The 23,081-nt window shown below is 42.3% G+C and overlaps 1 protein-coding gene across 7 annotated transcripts in view; it reads right to left on the bottom strand.

Annotated features, from left to right (window-relative positions):
• Nucleotides 1-23,081, bottom strand: part of ZZEF1 (zinc finger ZZ-type and EF-hand domain containing 1) — a 117,298-nt gene that overhangs the window by 50,247 nt on the left and 43,970 nt on the right. For 4 of the 7 annotated variants that reach the window (XM_067021533.1, XM_059046627.2, XM_067021536.1 and 1 more), the window contains 14 exons: nt 22,934-23,034; nt 22,241-22,410; nt 21,526-21,659; nt 17,383-17,453; nt 16,289-16,403; nt 12,538-12,697; nt 11,487-11,608; nt 11,282-11,404; nt 10,227-10,393; nt 10,062-10,143; nt 8,897-9,098; nt 7,666-7,814; nt 5,720-5,960; nt 2,261-2,340 (listed from right to left, as the gene is read on the bottom strand). In XM_067021533.1, coding sequence (XP_066877634.1) covers nt 2,261-2,340; nt 5,720-5,960; nt 7,666-7,814; nt 8,897-9,098; nt 10,062-10,143; nt 10,227-10,393; nt 11,282-11,404; nt 11,487-11,608; nt 12,538-12,697; nt 16,289-16,403; nt 17,383-17,453; nt 21,526-21,659; nt 22,241-22,410; nt 22,934-23,034 — 1,917 coding nt within the window. The remainder of the gene's footprint in view (nt 1-2,260; nt 2,341-5,719; nt 5,961-7,665; nt 7,815-8,896; nt 9,099-10,061; nt 10,144-10,226; nt 10,394-11,281; nt 11,405-11,486; nt 11,609-12,537; nt 12,698-16,288; nt 16,404-17,382; nt 17,454-21,525; nt 21,660-22,240; nt 22,411-22,933; nt 23,035-23,081) is intronic. The other 3 variants (XM_059046628.2, XM_059046626.2, XM_067021535.1) reach the window with 1 other exon arrangement.

The following is a 23,081-nucleotide window of genomic DNA, read 5'->3' as shown; positions in this document are numbered from 1 at the left end:
AGCTGTTTTTGTTTGTCCTAGAAATAATTCAGGATTTGAAGCTGCCCAAAGGTCTAGCTGCAAAACTACCTCCTTTTCAACTATGTGTTATTTGGGAGGGATTTGTAACCATGACCCTATTCTTTTTTTCTTTTTTTTTGCGGTACATGGGCCTCTCACTGTTGTGGCCTCTCCCATTGCGGAGCACAGGCTCCAGACGTGCAGGCTCAGTGACCATGGCTCACGGGCCCAGCCACTCCGCGGCATGTGGTATCTTCCTGGACCGGGGCACGAACCCGTGTCCCCTGCATCGGCAGGCGGACTCTCAACCACTGTGCCACCAGGGAAGTCCCATGACCCTATTCTTTAAAAAATTCTAGAACCCTGGAGTTGGAGGGGTCCTTACCTAAAGCTGACCTAGTACAGATAAAGAGGTGAGGTCTTAGGACTTCCCGGGCGGTCCAATGGTTAGGACTCCGTGCTTCCACTGAAAGGGGCACGGGTTCAATCCCTGGTCGGGGAACTAACATCCTGCAAGCCGCGTGGTGTGGCCAGAAATCTCACACCCGGTTTGCAGCAGAGGTTGAACCACAAGTTGATCTCTATTCTCCTCCGAAGGAGGGGACACCTCTAAGTGATGCTGAGACTGCCAGGCAGAGAATGGTGCTTCTACTACCAGCACAGGCAATGGTCACAGTTTGGGCCATGGTGCTGACAGCCCAGACAGAAGACCATGTGTGATGTATGTAGACCAAGGTCTTAGAGAGAAGGCTGGTATCTTGTCCAATCATCGGCAGTCTGTCATATGCTAAACCAGAAGCATAATCTACAATGTGCTTTGTCACAATTGCCAAATCCTTTTTACCTGAATTGTGTGTGGCCGCTGACTTTATCAGACACTCTTTCTTAAATTGCTATTACTGCCTTGGTTCCTTTGTCAACACACTCTTCTGATTCACCCGCCACCATTCTGATGATGATAGCTTTCAGTTTCTTTAGAGAGTCCCTGTTCATTTGGGTCTCCATCTACCTATCTCGTCTACATTGAGCACCAACTACGTTCTAATCATTGTGGATTTTGTCCAAGGCTGTCTGTTCCTGGATAAACTCATACATTAAAAAAAAACTATTACCAATGATTTGAAGTTATCCTTATCTCTGCCTTGACATTTACACTCTTTCACATTTACTAAATTCTCCAGCTACATGTCTTAAAAAACCCAGGTGTCCTCATACTTAACAGGTCTCAAACTGAACTTAGCACCCAACTCCCAGATCCAAGACCATTCTTCCTATTCTGGTCAACGAACGCTTCTACCCACCCACCAAGTCACCCAAACCAGGATCACGGAAACAGTCCTAAATTCCATTTGCCTGTTCACCACTCAGATCAATCACACAGTCTAATTATCTTATCTCCCAAGTAGCAGAAGCCATCCTCATCTAATTACCACAGCTAGTCTCCTGCTTTCAATCTTATTACCAGCCTCTACTCATTTATTTTAAGATTGCTTTCTCAATTATTATACAATATTTAAGGTGGTTGTAAATATATATATAAATAATACTAACATATACTCATCTCCACACCTAAGAAATAAAAACAATTCTCCTGAATTTGATGTTTATCATTTGCATGCATTTGTATAATTTTACTACATGTTTATGTTTAAGCTTTATATGAGGAATACCATACCTATGCATTCTTCTACAACTTGCTATTTTTTGCTCATCATCACATTTGTAAGCACCACCCATGCTGATACAGGCAGCTCTACTTCATTCTCTTTCACTGTACTATAGTATTACACAGTAATATAATATATAATCTTTTTGTCTGTTTTATAAATGGGACATTTTGTTCTTCCAGTTTATTGCTGTCACGAACAATGCTGCAGAACTACTTTTCTAAAATGCAGAAAGACCTCTCCTTTGAAAGAGTGCTCTCCTCTGCCTAAAACTGTTATTGGTTGCCCAGAATCTAACACAATGCTTTTCCCCCTAGTCTAAAAGGTTAGGTTCCACCGAGCAGCCTTTGGGTTACAGAAGGAGGTAAGGGGGGCTCAACTGAACCCTGTTTACTCTGACAATCTCAACATTCACCAAATTATGATTTCAAGGGTTCTAAATTATTTTTTATCCATTCACTTCACTGAACTTTAGTTTTGAAAAACATTCCTAAAGTTAAATTCTTGAGAAGAGAGCTACTTACCTTAATTCAATGATATCATGGTGGGAAAACTCAAAATATATAAAAATCACATGCAAAGGAAAACCTTACCATCCATATTCGAATGCCATCTGCCAAGCAATACACCTGTGCGAACTCCTCACTCAGGGCTGTCTTGCCCCCACTGTTTACTGGGGAAAGGAGAGGTTACATTCAGTTAACACAATTCACTACTGCAACATGAAGCCCAAAGTCACCTCCCAACCTCCGCAAAGGAAAACCCTTCCCCTGACACTCACACGTGGCGGGTTGTAAGAGAGGACTGGGGGAAAAAACTATCAATTAAACCACAAACACCTGTAATGGGTTCTCTGTGTTACTTCAAACTAACTTTTTTCAAACAAACAGCATCTGAAATGGATATACTGTTAAAGTAAAATATTAAAAGTAAAAACATAAAAGTAAAATATAAAAAATTAAAAGCAAAATAAAAATTATTAAAAGTGAGTAAAAAATAATTATTAACATGGAAAATCTACAAGCAATAAATGCTGGAGAGGGTGTGGAGAAAAGGGAACCCTCTTGCACTGTCGGTGGGAACGTAAATTGATATAGCTACTATGGAGAACAGTATGGAGGTTCCTTAAAAAACTAAAAATACAACTACCATATGACCCAGCAATCCCACTACTGGGCATGTACCCTGAGAAAACCATAATTCAAAAAGAGTCATGGGGCTTCCCTGGTGGCGCAGTGGTTGAAAGTCCACCTGCCGATGCAGGGGACATGGGTTCGTGCCCCAGTCCGGGAAGATCCCACATGCCGCGGAGAGGCTCGGCCCGTGAGCCATGGCCACTGAGCCTGCGCGTCCGGAGCCTGTGCTCCACAACGGGAGAGGCCACAACAGTGAGAGGCCCGCGTACCACAAAAAAAAAAAAAAAAAAAAAGAGCCATGTACCACAATATTCACTGCAGCTCTATTTACAATAGCCAGGACATGGAAGCAACCTAAGTGTCCATCGACAGATGAATGGATAAAGAAGATATGGCACATATATACAATGGAATATTACTCAGCAATAAAACGAAACGAAATTGAGTTATTTGTAGTGAGGTGGATGGACCTAGAGACTGTCATACAGAGTGAAGTAAGTCAGAAAGAGAAAAACAAATATCATATGCTAACACATATATATGGAATCTAAAAAAAAAATGGTTCTGAAGAATCTAGGGGCAGGACAGGAATAAAGACACAGACGTAGAGAATGGACTTGAGGACATGGGGAGGGGAAAGGGTAAGCTGACACGAAGTGAGAGAGTGGCACTGAGATATATACACTACCACATGTAAAACAGATAACTAGTGGGAAGCAGCCACATAGCACAGAGAGATCAGCTCTGTGCTTTGTGACCACTTAGAGGGGTGGGATACGGAGGGTGGGAGGGAGACACAAGAGGGAGGGGATATGGGGATATATGTATACATACAGCTGATTCACTTTGTTATACAGCAGCAACTAACACAACAATGTAAAGCAATTATACTCCAATAAAGATGTTAAAAAAAAAACATGGAAAAATGTTCATGGTATATAGTAAGTAAAAAAGGCTGGTTATGAAACAGTATGTACAAAATTATCTTATTTAAAAAGAGTATACATAGTAAAAACATGGTGTATATATAAGTATACCTAAGTAAAAGGCCAGGTAGATATATAGAAAAATGATAACAGAAAAATGTTCTTGAAATGGTGAGATTATAGTTGATAATTACTTTAGCTTTTCTGTACTTTGTAAGTTTCTACATGAATAGGCATTATTTTTATAATTAGAAAAATAACAAAAAAGTTTTCTTGTCTTTTTTTTTTTTAAAGAAAGACCCATGAGGCCTGCCCCTTTTCATCTAAAAACCAAAGGATAAATTACTAGAACACAGTGACGCTCTCTGTTGAGCCAATGTAAATGCAGTGTATTTTCTGAATACCTAGAATGTGCCAGGCTCTATACCAGGCACTGGGAAATACTATGCTGAAAAAAACAAACATGGTTCCTGCCCTCAAGCAGCTTTGAGTCTAGTTGAAAAACTCCTCCCATACATTTCTAACTCAAAAGGGTGACAAATTTTTAGACAAAGATGAGCAAATTAGCTAGACAAGGACCACTCTCAAAGTAGTTCAGTCTTGAAGAACCCAAGAATAGCCTCTTAGAGGCAGGGACAGAAAGAACTGGGAACCAACTGTACCTCTTTCAAAGCAACAGTGGTAGGTATTCTAGAAACAAGTTGTATTTGGTAAAATATTTCTAGTTCCTACATTTGATTGTGTGTTTCTTAACTGCAAATAGGTATGTGATAGCTGAACATGATTTGAAAAAGAGCTGGGGGAGAGCTCTATCTCTCAGCTTTTAACTCACAAGGCTTTTATCTTTCCACTGAAAGTTCCCACAGGTAACAGAGGTTGTCCAGTTGTCTTACTACAATTTGATTATGAAAACATGTACCGAATTTTTTTTTTTTCAAAACCACACAGGTCAGCTGGCCCCTCATCCCCAGCAGAAATATACTCTCCCATGTGACAGTTGTTTACTTAAATCACTCATGCTTCAGTATAGTTTTATTTACTTGAGCAGCTTCTTAAAGGAAATATTAAGATTTGAAGGAGTAATTGAGATGATTTAGACATCAGGAAATAAACTTTGCAATGTGGGACACACAGGACTAAGCAATAAAGGTAGCAGTGCTAATAATATCAATATAATAATAATAAGAGTAATAAGCGATTACCTACTCTAAGGAAGGAAGCAATTGTTCCTGCTTCTTTCATCGGCACCATGGAAAGAACACATATCCTGCCAAAGTGACTGGGACAGCCCGTAACTTGTCTTTACGTTGGGTTTGAAATGTTTTTCCCCAGAAAGATTATGAGTAGGGAGAGACCCTCCCTCTCTGTGGGTCCTGTTAGGCTGCAGTCTACACTTATAGTAAATACACAGAGACGGTATCCCTGGTGGACATGAGGAAAAGAAATGGCAAGGAGCAGGCTATCAACAAAGGAAACCAAGCAGGGATGATGCTACAAAGAAGCTGCAAGTCTAAGATGGAGTTAATACCTGCATTTCCTCCTTGGTTATTGGCACATTCAATTACCTAAACATCTCAGGTTTAAATTGGAATTTCCTAGCATGTTAGAGCTAATCAACTCTAAACTTTATGGATAAGGATACTCAGGTGCAGAAAGGTTATCTGATTAACCTGAAGCTGCACAACTTCTAGTTTGTGAGCTGGGACTACAACCCAAGTTAAGGTTTCTTTCCATTAAACTTCTCGGCAGTTTAAAGACAAATTATCTGCTAATTAGGAAACTCAAGCCTACTTGCTATAGACTGCAATCTGCTAACTATAAATTGGTCACAAAGCTTTTGACTGGCAAAGTAGGGCTGACAAGATGAAGTCTATAGTTGTAGAAGTATGTTTATGTTCCAAAATATTCTAAAACTTTCACTTAAGACAAGCTTTCTTAAAACTTAGCAATTGGCCTTCAGATCAAAAACATTCCCTGTAATATAAGTTACCATATTTTTGCAGCTTCTCATATAAGTCTGGAGTGCGATACACCAGAGCAGCAAAGGTGGCGTTCACAGCTTGATCAATAGTGGAACCAGCAACTATATCTGTCTTTGGGGCCTGTTTTCTACATGCCTGTATGAATCCTTTGAAAAGTTCTGAATATGGCCCACAGAAGTTCTGGGCAGGATCTGACTGTGCAAAGTCAAGAAGAAATTGGTGGCAGGGATCATCAGGGATGTTCTTAACCTGGGAACAACAACAACAACAAGAAAAACCATCATGTTTAATGCATTCATTCAAAAAATAAAGTTTACTGAACACCTACTAGGCCAAAGCAGAAGTATAAAACGCGGTGCATACTCTCAGGAAGTTTCAATCTACTTGGGGGAGATCAGACAGATACATGGGTTAAAAAAAAAAGGTAAACATAAATAAAACATTAAAAGCATTAAAACTACCACTACTGGTAAAGCATAAGATTATCAAGTGCCAAATGCCTAGAAGGGACACCCAGTGCTGAGAATTCACAGGAGAGAGCTCCTGGCAGGTTAAAGTAACTAAGAAAAGCCTCCTGGAGGGGATGGGCTTTGGACTGGACCCTGAAGACTGGGCAGGTTTGGCCCTGAGGAACACAACCATGAGCAAAAGTTAAGAGTCAGTGGGGAGACTGACCTGGCCTGAAGTCTCAGCTGGGGAGTGGTGGGAACTAGAGTCAGATAGGTAAGGTGAAAGGAGACTGTAGAGAGCCTTGACTGTCACACTGAGGAGTTTAGACTTCACCCTGTGGGCAACGGGGAGCCATTAATGGTGCTTGGCAGTGGAATGACAAGATAATGCAGTGATTAAAAAAAACTTGGTAGGTACCAACGTAACAATCCAAGTGCAAGATGAGGGTCTGAATAAAGATGGAGACAGAGGAAACAGACAGTGATGAACATCTCAAGGAAGAAGCCACAGGGCTTGCAGCTGACTGGACAGGAAAGGTGAGAACAAGGTGGGGATAAAGGTGATGCTAGGGAGCAGTGGTTCAATGCCTGGGAAAACAATAATGACAGTAACAGGAGCGAGAAGTCCAGGGAGACGTCCTGGTTTTACACCTCTGAGTTAAAGGGAATCAGAACACTGAAATGGAAATACCTAACAGGAAGATGGGGATACACGACTGAGCTTGGGAGAAAAACCAGGGCTGGAAACTGACATTTAGGTATTTTTCACACAGATATGACAACAGAAGAGAGGAGACAGCATAAAGTCTTGGTGGGGTGCAGGAAAGGGGAGAAAGCCCAAATGAAGCCTACTCTTTAGAGGAGGAGGAAGAAGAGAGGTCAATAAAGGAGGTAGATGGAGTGGTGAGATTAAGAGAAGACAGTGGGCTGCCGGAATAAGAGAAGAGAGGGTCTGAAGGAGCAGAGAGGCAAAGGACAAGAGAAGCTGAGCAAGAACCCCTGGATTCAGCAATTAACCACTGAAGAGCTAGGGCAGGGGGAGGCAGGAAGAAGGGAGGAAAATAGTAGAGCAGAGAGAGGGGCGGAGAGATGAAGAAGAGACAGTGGGCAAACTTGTTTCGTTTTTAATTATTATAAGCCTAAATAATGTGTTACTGTTCCATGGAGAACAAATAAATACAGCATAAATCATTTATTCTGAAGTTTGACTCAGCGGGCACCGGAAATAGACTCGAATTGTTTAATAACTCCACCAAGAGAGATTTGCTGAGCACCTACTGTATATCACTGAAGAGTCAGTCAGTCAATACTTCTGAACACCCATTACACTGGCCCCTGTGGTGCACAGTGGGGACCCCAAGTGAACAAGGGATAGTTTCTGCCCTCAAGGAGCTAACAGCTTAGTGGGGATGATAAGATACAAACACAGATGTTTATAATTTAAAGTAATAAATATTAGTAAACATTTCCCATTCCAAATACAAAGACAAGAGAAGAGTAAATACCTCCTTATTATCCTGGGGTGGGTGAGTGGGCCAGCTTGCTTCTAATCCCAACTCTGGACATATTTGGTGCCTGAAGACAGGTTTCCACAAGGGGGAGTTTAGGACTAATGCCATTTTTGCCTGAGGTATTGCCATGTTACTTCCTAACTCTGGAAAGAGAAAAAGAAGGCTGATGAGAGTTCTATTTTTTCCTTAATATACTGAGAATCTTTGAACTGGTGAAGAAAAGGTTTTAAAAAAACTTGGGCATTAAGACTTGGAGGGAATTTACACACATTTAGCAGAATGCAATTGTGATACTTCATAAACAAATACCCCAGTGAACCCGAGCCATCAGGCAGTCCTGAAATGCTACCATTCTGTACGACAGCTTCAGTTACAGGTCCCTCTGAAATGACTAACCTGTGTAGTAAGTTGAAAACACAATGGGAACTACCTCTAGGGTATAACAGGAGACCATTTAGAAATGTTTCATTATGGGGACATGCTCACAATTCGTAAACTTAAGTTTGTAAAAAAAAAAAAAATAACAGCAATAATTAAATACCCACCATATATGTGTTTATGAATAAACAAAGAAAAAAGACTAGATAGAAATAGATTAAAATGTTAATAATAGTTATCTGGGTATTAGGATTAAAAGTGGCTTTTCCCCTTGGCTTTTTTCCATTACTCAATTTTTCTATGATATTTTACTTTTAAAGTGAGGAAAAACTCAAGACATGATATAGAAATAAAATACACTAGAAAGTTTCATTCTATTTCTTGTTTCACTCATCCTTGGATGAATTTAACAAATAAGTTGAAGAAATCGCTTTAAGGCTAAATCCATGTTCACATATGTATACATATTCACACAGATATTCACATAGAGAACATACAATTGATTTATTCCATATTTCTGCCTTCTTGCTGGAGTATTCCAAAACCGACTCACAAAAACATGACGACAATGTAGCCAAAGCTCGGCTCCCTCCCCACGTGTCCGCCACAGACAGGGAGTGCACCCGTCCTTCCTTGGCAATGTGCCCCAGGGTCTGAGCCGAGCAACTTGATGAAAATGGTGTCCGGTAGACATCTTATTCTGGTTTAGTTGAAAGGAAACCGAAAGGGACTTTTCTCAATCCCCTTTGCTCTGCCGCTATGTGGAGACAACTTACACAAAAGGGGTACCACCTTGCTCTTCAATGTGGCTGTTAGCAAGAAGGGAAGGGATGGTCTGTGGACTTACGATGCAGGGATTTGAGTGACATGCACTGGGAAGCGAGGCGTCCCATCAGCCGGGAAACAAGGAGCTGTAAATCCAAGCCCCAAGACACGGCAACATCAGGCAGGCCATAGGCGGTGACGGTGAATTTGTAGCCCCACTCGTTGTTGCTGCTGTCAGAGTGAAAGAGAAACTGCAGCCGGGGACCAGCCTTAAAGGTCACTTTCTACAGACAAACAAAGAAGTCATGGGGTCAAACTGATTAGAGAAGGTAGCATTTCAGTAATAAGCATGTTCTTAGCGACTCAAAAAATCTAAATATAAGATTGGTCTAAATATAAAATTGGTCCCTGGCGGTCAGTGGTTAAGACCTTGCGCCTCCACTGCAAGGGGCATGGGTTTGATCCCTGGTCAGGGAACTAAGATCCCGCATGCCATGCGGCCAGAAAAAAAAAAAAAAATTGGTCTATATTCTCACCATCATATCTTATCACCCCCACCAAAACTACTAAAGGAGAAATGTATAACGGAGTGACTGAAACAGAAAATTCACAACTGCATCTTATGAAGAAGAAGTTGAAAACTGCTGCTCGGTCTTCTAATCCTCAGATGCCCATCTGCCCACCACCTACTCAGCCAGAGAGCATGCTGCCCGCTCCTCTGCTCCCAACCAAGACCGCTGACAGCAGAGAGAAGGTCAACGGTGAAGCAGCACTTAACTTCCCAGCCCCAGAGACCATGCGGCCCTAACTGTGAGGGAGATCCTGGCTTTCATCACCACGGTCAGGGCCCTCCTGGACTCACTGGCCCTTTCTTGCTAAGGATTACAACTCCCCATTTACTCTGACAATGTGATATAAACCAGGGGTGGCAAACTGTTCCTATGAAGAACCAGAGAGTAAATCATTAGACTTTCTGGGCCATACAGCCTCTGTTGCGATGACTCAACCCCACCACTACAGTGCCAACACAGCTACAGATGAAACAAACAAATGGGCACGGCTGTATCCCCAAAAAACTTTATTTACAAAACAGGTACTGAACTCTGCTATAAACACTTCCTTTTACAAAAGTGTAATATAAGTGCTTCCCTTCAAGGACCATATCTCTATTACCGCCTGAGGCTGACAAAAGGAGAAGAATCGACACAGAAGCAAGTATCGCATGGCTCTCCGGGAACGCCACTCACCTTGGGCCATTTATCAGTGCCGACTTTTGTGTCATAGCGTGTTTTCCCACCTCTAGCGTCGGTAAATTCCAGATAATCATACCTGTGAAAGCATAACCTTTATCACTTTCCGTCTCTCATTTCAGATCCATTATTGCTCGGGGAGAAAGAACAGGTGAGTTGTACCTTTTTTCCGTTTCACATCTCTCATCAAATTCCACCTCAAAATAGGTCGCCCCCGGGCTAACAAAGACAGACGCCTCGTGGCAGTTATTTTCGTAGTTGTGAGCAGACTCCCTGGTCCACGTATGCAACACCACCGGGCGCTCCTGTTGCCAAGTCTCGACATCCAGCTACGCAGACCAACGAGTGAAGAAAGAAGGGTTTTCATCACTCTACATCCAGCCACACCCAGGAAACTGTGTTGTGCATCAGTGCCCCAGACAGCAGCCTTTGACATCCCTACACAAATCATCACTCAGGCTAAAAATATACCTGATGTTCCCACCTATACATATCGATCAACAGACATTTATTCAGCAGAGAAGACATGGGGTTTCTGTTGCGTTATAGTAACTCTGATCAGCTTTTATTTTTCTAACTATGACTGTCTGTAGGAACTATTTCTTACAAACCAGTACTAGCATGAAGTTCCAGTACTAGCATGAAAGACCTTACACTCCTATTTGGGACCTTGGCAAACCTGAGCCCATCTTGTCTTCTCCCTCCCTTTTTCAGTCTTTGCTTTTTTTGTCTTTAAAATAGGCTTTTAAATATATGCCCTTTCTACTCCCACAGAGTTGTGAGATTCAAACAAGACAGTGAAAAAACTTTTTGTCCTATAAGGCTGAGTAAGGGAGAAAATGCTTTTAAATACCCAACCCTCTAATTTGCCTTTCAACACAGATTTTCTCTTCTGGACTTCAATTTGGTCAATCATTCACATGGTTTTTATATAATTTCATGTGCTATAGAACGATTAAATTAATCTATGTACAGCTTCCTCTGTGTCTCCTGTCTAATGCTGACCATGCCAAATCAACTCAGACTGGCATTTATTCTTACTGGCAAAACCAACACTGATAAAGTTGATAGACACTGATAAAGTACTGACAAAACAGAGGGGGCTCTTCTAGAGGTGACTTATTCGTGTAGACCTGTAACTGGTATGTCTCATTACGTATGGTCACAGCGCTCCTAAGAGAGGATACAAAGCAGGTTCAAATGCCAGCTCGAGGTACCTTGTTCAGTCCTCCATCAGGGTCACTGCAGAGCTCCTTCAACAGCTCTGTCAGGGCACTGAACTCTCTCAAGAGCGTACAGTGTGAAATATCTAATGTGCAGAAGTCCAGCAGAAAGATCACCTACAGAAAGATGAGCGAAGCACTTAGCGTCCACCTCACACCCTGCCCCCCCCCCTTACAAATGGCTGCCACTCTGTCTTACCAGTTGACGAGCTGCCATTGAAAACACCGAATTACATAATTTTTCTACTACAGTTTTTCCGCTATACTGTGACAAAAGGGATTCCAAAATCACTCTCATGCGTGCCAGAAACTGTCCCACATCTGCCAAAACATAAAGAAAATAATTAATATTGTATATGGTAGAAACATCACTTGCTTGGTCATCATCAAGGACAAAGCTGGAGAGGATCACAGAAGCTGTGGAGGGAATTGCCCGTCAGAAAGACCATGAGACCATTTCAGTGTCACACAAACGTTTTCCTCTGGGAGGGAAAAGCACTGTGAATCTCAATAGAAGTTTACTTTTAAAGTGAGTGATTTTTTTTTTTTGTCTTTGCCACTTTTCAGTGGGGTGGAGATATCCCTTTTATAAGTGAAGGTACATGGCTGACCAAGCCAGTTGCTGGCCTGCCTCTCCCTTTGTTTACAAAGGGCCCGCCTCTAGGTAGGCCATATGACGGCCCAAACTTGAAGAGCCAAGACTCAATACTGTAAGCATTTTTGACATGGCTGCTGAGACCAAGTTTGATGGAACTGATTTTTCTACATACAAATTCTCAGAACCTGTTGGGTTTCATATAATTTTCTGTGGGTTTATGGGACATGAATCTGAATATTTTCAGTACCAGCAAAGATCACAGAAGTGCTCACATGCACCTTAGATTTTTTAAGTTCAAGACTTTCTTTTTGGATAATTTGATTAAAACAGGGAAGATAGACTCTGCTGAAGAATACAGTATCATCTAAGAGTGCTGTATGACTGCAGAGGCAATGTTTAGGCCGTGAAATGACCCAACCGTACAATAAATACACTTAGGTATACTACTTCATTCAGACAGGAAACTGAGCAAAAAGACACGCTACAGAATTCCATTTTAAGAAGAAAAAAACAACCCGAAGACAGATCTGATTTGTAATAAAGAAATGAAAACCACACACACTCTGTTCTGTGCATGAGGTACTAAGAAGAGAGCACACACAGTCAAACCCAAACACCTATCTGTTTTCATGGATTTTGTACTGAAACTCACATTTTTCAATAAGGTCAGCGGCAAGATCTTTGGCTCCAGAGTCCGTGCTCTTCAGCTGCAGGTAGCACCAGGACAGCAGGCTGCCTTGGACAGACCAGAACAGGGAGAAGAGCACAGAGCCCACCTCCCCTTGGGCCCCATCGACCATCAACAGCTCACACTACAAGGGAGGAGAGAAATGGAAAGTGTTTACAACAGGTCATTCACAGAACACAGCCAGGGGCGTTCTCTAAGAGAGCAGCTGTCAGAGACAAAGAGATTCTAGGGAAGTGGGGAATATTTATGACAGAGCTTTCAACCCAAAGTGACCAAGAGAGATGATACTATGAAAACTCCTCTCTTGCCCTCCAGCTGTTCAGAGCCTTTATAGATGTTGCACTCCACGTGCCATCCCCCTTTCACCCCTTAGGAACCTTACCCCACAGTTATCTCGCCCCTCTCTCTCCCCCCACCTCACATCTTCAAAAATTTCTTTTCTCTCCGGCTCCTTCCCCTGAGCCTTCAATCAAATCTCTCCCATTTTAAAAGACAATTCTTTATCCCACTATGGCTCTTTAACCATCATCTTTATTCTCCAGTTTCTCTGAAGAGTCAAATGACCTCTAGGGTTAAATTCTTGCACCTACAAACCACAAGATATATTACTTCCATGTAAATGCCCCGAACTGGAAACAACTCAACTATCCCTTCCCTCCAAAGTAAAATGGATAAATAAATTATGGCAGATTCATAAGGGGCATATTGTGTACCAGTGGGTTGGGGGTGGGGGTGGGGGGAGAACTGCAGCACATACATCAACATGCATGAATCTCAAAAATGCTGTTGAGTGGAAAAAAACTTGTCCCAGAAGACTGTAGGACACGATTCCATTAAAGACCAAAACCAGGGAAAACAAGCCTGCTATGTAGGGATAAGTAGAAAGAAAAACATGGAAATGATGAAGATAAATTTCAGAACGGTGGTTACCTCTGATGAGGAAGGAGGAAGGTGAGCCATGGAAGGGCACTGGGCGGGGAGGGGCAGACTGCAAAAATATTGGTAATGTTCCACTTCTTAAAATGGATTGTTGTTTCTTTAAATTGTCCATCAATATATATATTTTTGTACATGTGTTCCATTTGAAAAAGTTGCCTACACCTGCTGTGCTTGCATTTTACCTCCCTGCCATTCTACCCCTCCTGCCCGCACCACTCGTTGAAGCCATTCCTCAAAGGCATTAGTTGCCACCTAGAGAGCAAAGCCTCCCCACTTAACCTCAGCCCTGGTAGCTGTGCCAACCACGGTCCTACTTGAAGCTCTCTCCTCCCTCAGCTTCTGTGGCCCCTGACTTTCTTCCTGCCTCTCCTTCTTACTCTCCTGGCTGCCCTTTCTACACAGATGCCCACAGGCGATGAGAGGACACTGACATTCATGGCTTCAACTATCACCTGCTGGTGAATGACTGCAAATCTCCATTTCCAGCACTGACTCAGCTCCTGAGGGTCCAACCGGACACTGTCACCTGAAGTCCTACCAGAACCATAAACCCAACATGTTCAAAGCCTAGCCGTTATCATTTCCTCTTCAAATACCTGCTCCTCCCCATCTTGTCACTGGCCTTTTACATATGCTGTTCTATTAAGAGCACCCCTCCCTCTATGCCTGATCAGACTCCGTTCGTGGGCTCACAAGGAGCTCCGGCGCCACCTCCTCCAAAAAGCCCTTCTCAAGCTCTACTGCCTTCTTCCACCAGATGGGATCAGGTGTGCTCTTCTGCACCCACAAGACCTACGCTTTTAGGCCCTTACTGTATTATAACTGATCACATGCTTGCCTGCTCCTCAAGACTGTGCTCTTTGGGCTCTGTACCCCTGTGCCGAGCACAGGGCCCGGCACACAGCAGGCTTTTAGTGGATCTCTACTGAATTAACAGACTTGCAAGAAATTTTTCAGACTAGGTACATTTCTGACCACCTTGAAAAAAACGTTTTTTTAAATCTAACTCTTCTTCTTTAGTACAACCATAAATGTTTCTTACTCAAAGAGATAATTCAAGGAAATATCTCAATGGCTGCAGTGATCCCTGGCCTGGGAGGTTCGGTGAAGTTTCTAACTTCCTTTGTATCACAGAAAAGTGACAGGGAAGAAAAGACAATCATGTAATCTCCAAATAGTGAAGATTATGAGGAATTCTCTTGGACAAATGCTATCTCACTTCTCTACGTACAACTCACAGCACACCTGACCAAGTGGAAAGGGGACAAGACTAAGAGTCGAAGAGCCTGGGTTTCAGTCCTGGCTCCAGCACATACCGACTCACGCAGGAGGCAGAACTAACACCCACGAAAACCAGTGAGAACACTGGGGTCTTCTGCCCAGGGGCACTGATCATGGGAACATAGAACTTAAATACGAATTCAGCGGTCTGGGAAACACAGAATTTAGATGAGCTCCACGAGAAGGGGAAAGTGCGGGAAATGGCAGAAATAAAAACAGATGAGAATGAGACACGGCTGACCAGGGCAGAGCAAAAACTGACGGGCAGCAGAGGCTGGAGTAAGATTTTTAAGGGAGACTCAAGAGATGGGTCTGGAAAGAAGACAGAAAGGAGAAGATAACCAAAGAGAACATTAATGTGACAGCAGAAAATAGAGCATCGATTAAAAACAATTAAGGCTTATACAGTCAATACATTACCTTAAAGAACACAGACATGACAGTAAAATAAAAATAACCCTGAATTTAAACTATATTAGGTCTAAATAGTGGCCAGCCCAGTGTGACCTAGCACACTACAAATGACAACCCAGCACACTGAAAGCTCTCTAAGGTCCCTGTGAGCAAATGGGGCGGGGGGAAGTGCTGAGTGTCCAACCACCGCAGGCAGCTGGGAATGAATGAAATCACGGCTCCAGAAGCAACCTGAAAACAGCAAAGCACTAACAAAAACATAAGAGGTTTAAAGACACCAAGTTCAGCCACGTCATTAAACACATCAAGGGTGTGGTCTGCACTCTCCCCACAACATCTCCTCTAATTCCCTGGTTCCTGTATTTTATCCAGAGAGGCAGTGCTTGGTCCCCTACTACAGGGCTTCTGCTACTTCAGAATCTCTGGGGGTGCTTCATATAATGCAGCGTTTTAAGCCCTACCCCCCGAGATTCTAAATCAGTAGCTTGGGGTAGGAACTAGAAATCCAAATGTTTGCCACAATATACCAGGCGATTCTGATCCAGGTGACAAATGGACTACATTTTGAGAAACAAAATCCTTCATGTTAAAAAAAAAAAAAAAAAAAAAAAGAAAAGAAAAAAACTTTAAAATATCATTAGCACAGAAAAAAAGAGACCATCTTTTCAGATTTGATTAGCCTGTGGGTTTGCTAAGTAATCTTAAATTTTAAAAAAAGTTAAAGGCTTTTTCCACAGAATTCACACCACAAATATATGACTACGCGCTGGGCCCGCTGACGGACACCACAAGGGCACTCAGTAAATACCCATTCCTCCTTTTCAAAGGGAGTCTTAATGAGCACTTCCAGGTATTTACTGCCGGCTGACTAGCAAGGGGCAGGGAAGCATCCTCTTGCTCATCTTGCAGGAGCTGCTGACTAGAAGCAAAGGCAGGCGGGGAAACCTCTGTGCTCGTGTGTGACAGTCACAGGCAAAGTTACGATCATGCTGTAAACGAGGGCTAAAGGGGAAGGAGCCACGACTGCCCTGCCCCATCTTCTAAAGGCAAGAGGCAAAGGAAGCAGAGTGGCGTCACTCACCTCTCGAGCGGCAACCGAGAGCAGAGTGCTCGTGACCGCCAGCACCTCGCCGACGTCCGTGTCGGCCACGTCGCCTTTCTCAGGCAACAGCAGAAGGCCGCCTGGATCCTTATCACTGAAAGGACACAAATTAGTCATGACACCTTGTTTCAGGAAGGGGATTTTCACGCTGTCTATCTCAAAAGGTTCCAAAAGAGAGCCTAGCAAGATTTCACTCTCAGTTCTATGGGATGTGAGGAGTCTGGGTCAGGAAAAGGCCAGGGTCCCAGCTGGGTCTGTGCCACTGTCTGTCCACATGTACTTATGTAAGCACAGGCCCATACATCTTCAAGTCCTTAGAAAAGATTCCAGGGAATAAATATGATGAATAAGTCACCTTGGCCACCAACATGAAATACACCTAATCTCACGACTGCTGATCTGACAGTCCAGGGTCAACATTCCCTGTGTCTCCAAAGGTTCTTCACATGAGCCCCAGGCTCTTTCACCATCCTTGAAATTCAGACGCTGAAGACGTTTCATACCGTCCTCTAAATCTGGCCTCCGTACCAGGTATAGTCTGACCTACAGACAGTTGCTCAGGCCTTTAGTCCCCTCCCTCCTTCAAGAGTCTAGGCCTCTAATAATGCAGCCCACAGGCCCATGAGCTTCTTTGGGAGTCACAGCAGGTAATGGTCTCCATGTCACCCCTCCCAGCACAATGTCTGCTAAACTAACACTCTGTGCCTCTGCAGTTGGGCTTGGGCTTTAATGTATCTGGGTTTTTAGACTTGAGGACTGGACCCCAAACTCCTTCAGCTTCTTTTTTGTCTTCAAAAATCATGTAGAAACTGAAGCATTCAAGGAGATTCCCCATGGGTTCAACTCTAAAGTGTCTCACAGTGACTGGGACTTGGAGCAAATTCTTGACAAGACTATTATTCTACCACTATTTTGGTCACTTCTGAGTCTAGTGATACCTCAACTCTAGAAACCTGGCTGAGGGAGGGAAGTACTTGGTTACTCCAAAAGCACATGAAAGGAAGGGAGAGCTCAAGAAAACAACATTGCAAAGATCTGAAATACTGGACAACGGAAAATAACTGTAAACTTACCTAAAATACGTGCAGAGTGAGCGGAACGTGAGCTGCAGGGACTGCTTGTGTTCCTGCTCGGTGACATTCTTCTAGAAAACAAGACACTGCATATCCAGGAAATCTATTCCACAACATTCTAGAGCCCTACAGCAGCACAAAATGCCATGGCCCACTGATCCGAAACATGGGGAAAGCCGGGGTCAGCAGACCAACCCACGGGCCCAACTTAGACCTGGCCTAGCGCGAAGAGGCAGCAGAAACAAGAGACGGCAGGCTTGCTCTGTGCGTTGCTGAAGCTGACCTTTTCAAGCCTTCCTGCAGGAAAGCTTGATGCAAATGTTTAGGAAGGGGACTTCCAAAAGATGTCTATTTTCATCCCTGGGCAGGCCATCCCAAGAGGAGGGCGCAGAGACAGAGCGCCTTTCTTGTGAGCTTTCTGTTTGTTTTTTTAAACAGTATCTAAGCTTTCTCTGTATAAGTCCGAACAGCCTATGGTGACAGTTAAAGGAATCACACCCCCTGATGAGGCTATGGGTTACTCTGGGGGCACTTTATTTTTTTCTTAATTCAATAAATGTGTTGAACACCTACTGCTATGCAAGGCACTGGGGGAGATTTCCAGAGGATTTAAGACCCAGGGCCCTGCCTAGCACAAGAGGCTGGGAGAGATAAGATATGGTCACAGATGACAGCAGTTTAATTCATCTGCACGAGAAGGGAAAAAAAATATAGACCTTACCACTGCTGTCAGATAGATGGGCAAAGGAAAAGTTAATGCTTTACTAACACACAGCAATGTCATTCAAGAGGTCGCATGTCCTCTATTTTTCTGTGTGGGACACGAGCTAACAAAAAACCATTTGCTCAGCTGCCTGATACATGCTTCCAGCAAACAAGTGGGACAGAAATTTGTCCACAATTCAGAGGCAGCTGATGCTATCAAAGGTTAAAACTCACGAAGTAAAAACTGATCCAAAGGGAACCCCTCATGCACTGTTGGTGGGAATGTAATTGGTGCAGCCATTATAGAAAACAGTAACGGCTTTTGAGGGTGCTCAAAAAATTAAAAACAGAACTACTATATGATCCAGCAAATCCCACTCCTGGATATTTATCCAGAGAAAACAAAAATACGAATTAGAAAAGATACATGCACCCTTATATTCACTGCAGTATTATTTACAATAGCCAAGATATGGAAGCAACCTAAGTGCCCATCAAGAGATGAACGGATAAAGAAGATGTGAGATACACACACACACACACACACACACACACACACACACACACACACACACACACACACACGATGAATGAATATTAGCCATAAAATCTCGCCATTTGTGACAACATGGATGGACCTAGAGGGTATTACACTAAGTGAAATAAGTCACACAGAGAAAGACAAATATTGTATGATTTCATTTATATGTAGAATTTAAAAAACAAAACAAATGAACAAACATAACGAAACAGGAACAAAGTCATAGATACAAAGAACAAACAGGTGGTTCCCAGAGGGGAGAGGGGTGGAAGGAGGGAAGAAATAGATGAGGGAGATTAAGAGGTACAAACTTCCAGCTGCAGATTAAATGAGTCACAGGTATGAAATGTACAGTGTAGGGAATATAGTCAATAACTATGTAATATCTTCATATGGTGACATATCATAAAATAGACTTATCGTGGTGATCATTTTGAAATGCACAGGAATATTGAATCACTATGCTGTATAACAGGAAATAATGTAGTGCTGCAGGTCAATTATAATTCAAAAACAAACAAACTCATAGAAAAAGATAAGAGGCAGGGGTCGGAGGAATTGGATGAAGGCAGTCAAAAGGTACAAACTTCTAGTTATAAGCTAAATACTAGGGATGTAACGTACAACATGATAAATGTAATTAACACTGCTGCGTGCTATATATGAAAGTGGTCAAGAGAGTAAATCCTAAGAGTTCTCATCACAAGGAGAAAAATCTTTTTTCTATTTCTTTAATTTTGAGATTTCTTTAATTTGTATGAGATAAAGGATGTTCATCCAATTTATTGTGATAATCATTTCAGGATGTATGTAAGTCAAATTATCATGCTGTGCACCGTAAACTTATACAATGCTGTATGTCAATATATCTCAGTAAAACTAGAAGAAAAAACCCTGATCCCTCTAGCTGATATGCAAATTTTGCAGACAGCTGAAAACAACCAAAGATCCTCCCTCCTCTTGGAAACCTTCCTCCATCACTTAACCTGAACAAGATTCTCCTCTTAACACCTATTGCATATAGGGTCAGTTTTTCCTTGTGGCAGTGCCCCCAACTAGACTACAGTCATTTGGGATCAGGGACCACATTTTATGCTTCTTTTATTCCCTTTTTTGTTTCTACGGGGCTTTATGCATCCGACAGGGCACTTTTATTGCATTTACTAATTAGCTGTTACATACAGAAATGCCCTTTTAAATGCTGCATCTCGTTTTCTTCATCAAAGTCTTCTCAATAATTCTAATAGTTGTTTGTCTAAACAGACAAGTAATGATTAATTGTTTTATTCTTTCTAATTGCTATTTTTTAAATTCCTTTTCCTTGTCCTACAGCACTGGCTAGGCCTTTTTATATAATATCAAAGCGTAGCAGTGACAGTAAGCATCCTTGTTTTATACCTCATTTTGGAAGGGATGAGTCAGTGTCCCAAAGACCAGTACATTGTTTATTGTAGGTTTTGGATACATGCCCTCCAAGAGATTAAGGAACTTCCCTTTTATATCAAGTTTGCTAAGGGTTTTGTTGTTTGAACCATCATCAGAAGTTAATCTTATTAAAATTTTTTCTGCATTTATCAATATGATTCTTTTCCTCTCTGATTTTACTAACTGATTTTCTAATGTTAAACCATCCTTGCATTCCTAGGGATAAATCATAATTTGGGGTGGGAAGATTAAAACTTGGTTGTATTTTCTTTACAGATATAAACTGAAATATTTATGAATAAAATAAGTCAGGGATTTACTTTGAAATAATAATAGGGGGTGGGAGTGGGTGAAGTATATTACAGATGAAACAAGATTAGCCTAAGTTTATAATTATTGAATCTAAGTGATGAGTACACTTGGGGGGTTGGAGGGATTCATTCTATGTATTATTTAGTCTAGTTTTGTATTTAGATTTTCCCATAATAAAAAGTTAAAATGGGGGCTTCCCTGGTAGCTCAGTGGTTAAGAATCCGCCTGTCAATGCAGGGAACTCAGGTTCGAGCCCTGGTCTTGGAAGATCCCACATGCCGCGGAGCAACTAAGCCCGAGCGCCACTACTACTGAGCCTGTGCTCTAGAGCCCGTGAGCCACACTACTGAGCCCACGTGCTGCAACTACTGAAGCCCGTGTGCCTAGAGCCTGTGCTCCGCAACAAGAGAAGCCACCACAATGAGAAGCCCGCACACCAGAAGGAAGAGTAGCCCCCACTCGACGCAACTAAAGAAAGCCCGCGCACAGCAACGAAGACCTAATGCAGCCACAAATAAATAAATAAATAAATAAGTTAAAATGTTGGAACTTCCCTGATGGTCCAGTGGTTAAGAATCCGCCTGCCAATGCAGGGGACTAAGGTTTGATCCCTGGTCGGGAAACTAAGATCCCACATGCCACAAGCAACTAAGCCCACGCGCCACAACTAGGGAGCCCTCATGCTGCAGCTACAGAGCCCACACATTCTGGAGCCCATGTGCCACCAGAGAAGCCTGTGCACCACAACTAGAGAGAAGCCCGCGCACCGCTACAAAAAGCCCATGTGCCGCAATGAAAGATGCCATGTGCCACGACTAAGACCCAAAATAAATACATAAATAAAAATAAATATTAAATAAAAGGTTAAAATGTTAAAAAGAACACTTGGTTGTAGGCATGTCATAAAGCTGAAGGAGACTAAACTCTCCCTTTGTGATTCAACAGGTTCTAAAACGGAGGTCAGGATTATCTGTCATCCCCACCCTGAGTACAGCGCTATGTCCTTAGATACCTGTGTCCCACACAAAACTTTGCACACAGTATTAAATACACATTTGGGAAACTGAAACTGAGAGGATATTCAGAGAAAACAAAGACTAATAAGTTTCACCCCAACAGAGTTCTGGAATGGAATCCGTACTTTTAACGTAAATAATTACCATCATGGTGAAGAGATGGTCCCGCCGGGTCTGTCGATCAGGAAAGAAGACGGCAGCCCCATTAAGAAGAGTATTCCTGACTTCTTGTTTCAATATTTCCATGGGTGCAGAGTCTCCATCCACCCTATCCACCACTGATAAAAATGAATAATCAGTTTTAATATATCCCACCTATTCACTTACAATATACACATCGGCTTTAGCCCATAAACTCACTACCACAGCAAAGAAATACTTCTGTACAGGCTAGGCAGTGTAAAGAAATTATTTTTTTATTTGTTTACATTTAACAAAAATAAAGACTCTATGTACCAGTTTTTATTTCATTATTTCTGTCCTTTTGAGACACAACTTGGTGAAGCTTTAAAAATAACTTCAGATGATCACGTGTTTTATTCTCAATTAATATTACCATCTCCCCACCTCAATCTATCAGCCTCATCCCCGTGTCTCAGCTGAAGTAAAGACTGGAGTGTGATAGCAATTACTCTCAATATAACACAAAGGTATACCAGAAACCAGGAGGGAGTCGTTGAAGAGGGACTAAATCCTGAACTCCAAATAATGATTCAAAAGAGGATCATGGAAACTCATTTTCCAGAGATGTAAACCCTTTCCTGGGTTTGCATGGTCAGAGGACCCCCTGTTCTCTAAAGCAAAAGGCCCTGCAGGCTACGAGCTCAGGGTCACAGTAAAGAAGAACTCCAATCCCTACCATCACATAGGTGTGTGTAGAGCTCCTTGGCGGCCTCTACCCGCCTACGGCTCATGCTTGGAGCCTTGGCGTCCTCAGAGGTGGCCGATGCGTCTCCTTGCAGCACGGAGAAACAGCTCTGGAGGAGCTGCAGAAGCAGGGTTTGGGCACAGATGCATTCTTCCCTTGGGCTACAGAAAGACAAAGAACATCAGAGAGCAAAAATGCAAGTTGCTTTTACCCTCCAAGCCAAACAACTATCTACAAAGGGCTCTCCCCGCTAGGCATCAGGCTCAGTAAAAAGAATGCCAACCAGAGGCAGAAAGGTGGAAAGGAAAGAACAATGGACTGGGTAGAGTCTGAAAACATAGACCCTGTCTGACCGTGCCCACTCTGGGCAAAGAAATGCACCTCTGATTCTGTTTCTTCAGTAGTACAATGAGAATACTATAATACTTGACCTGCTTATCATTATAAGGTTGTAATATAAATGACAAAATGCTTGCAAAAACACTGCCCAAATAAAGCACTCTGTAGAAATGTAAGATGTTTATTTTCAACAATAACCAAATCTTTCGAATCAGAGCAATGTAAACTAGTAGGAAGTAAAAAATCTTGGGAGAAAAAAATTGTCCATTTAGAACAGCAAAACTCAGTGTTTTCAGTTGTACTTATCAATATACGATTATCATCTTGTAACAAATTCTGACTTACTTTTGCTTTAATTTACTGTAGAAATCCCAGAAGATCTGCAAATCAAGACCCACGAAGTCCAGAAAAGATCTGTATTTTAAGCCACTTTCCTTCTGCTGTACCTAAAAAATAATAAAGACCAGAAAAAATAAAATTGAAAAATGCATTT

Source organism: Kogia breviceps, chromosome 19 (assembly GCF_026419965.1).
Source record: "Kogia breviceps isolate mKogBre1 chromosome 19, mKogBre1 haplotype 1, whole genome shotgun sequence".
NCBI classification, from domain to species: domain Eukaryota; kingdom Metazoa; phylum Chordata; class Mammalia; order Artiodactyla; family Physeteridae; genus Kogia; species Kogia breviceps.
The sequence above is the reverse complement of the archived record's forward strand: the minus strand, read 5'-3'. Positions and strand labels throughout refer to the sequence as shown.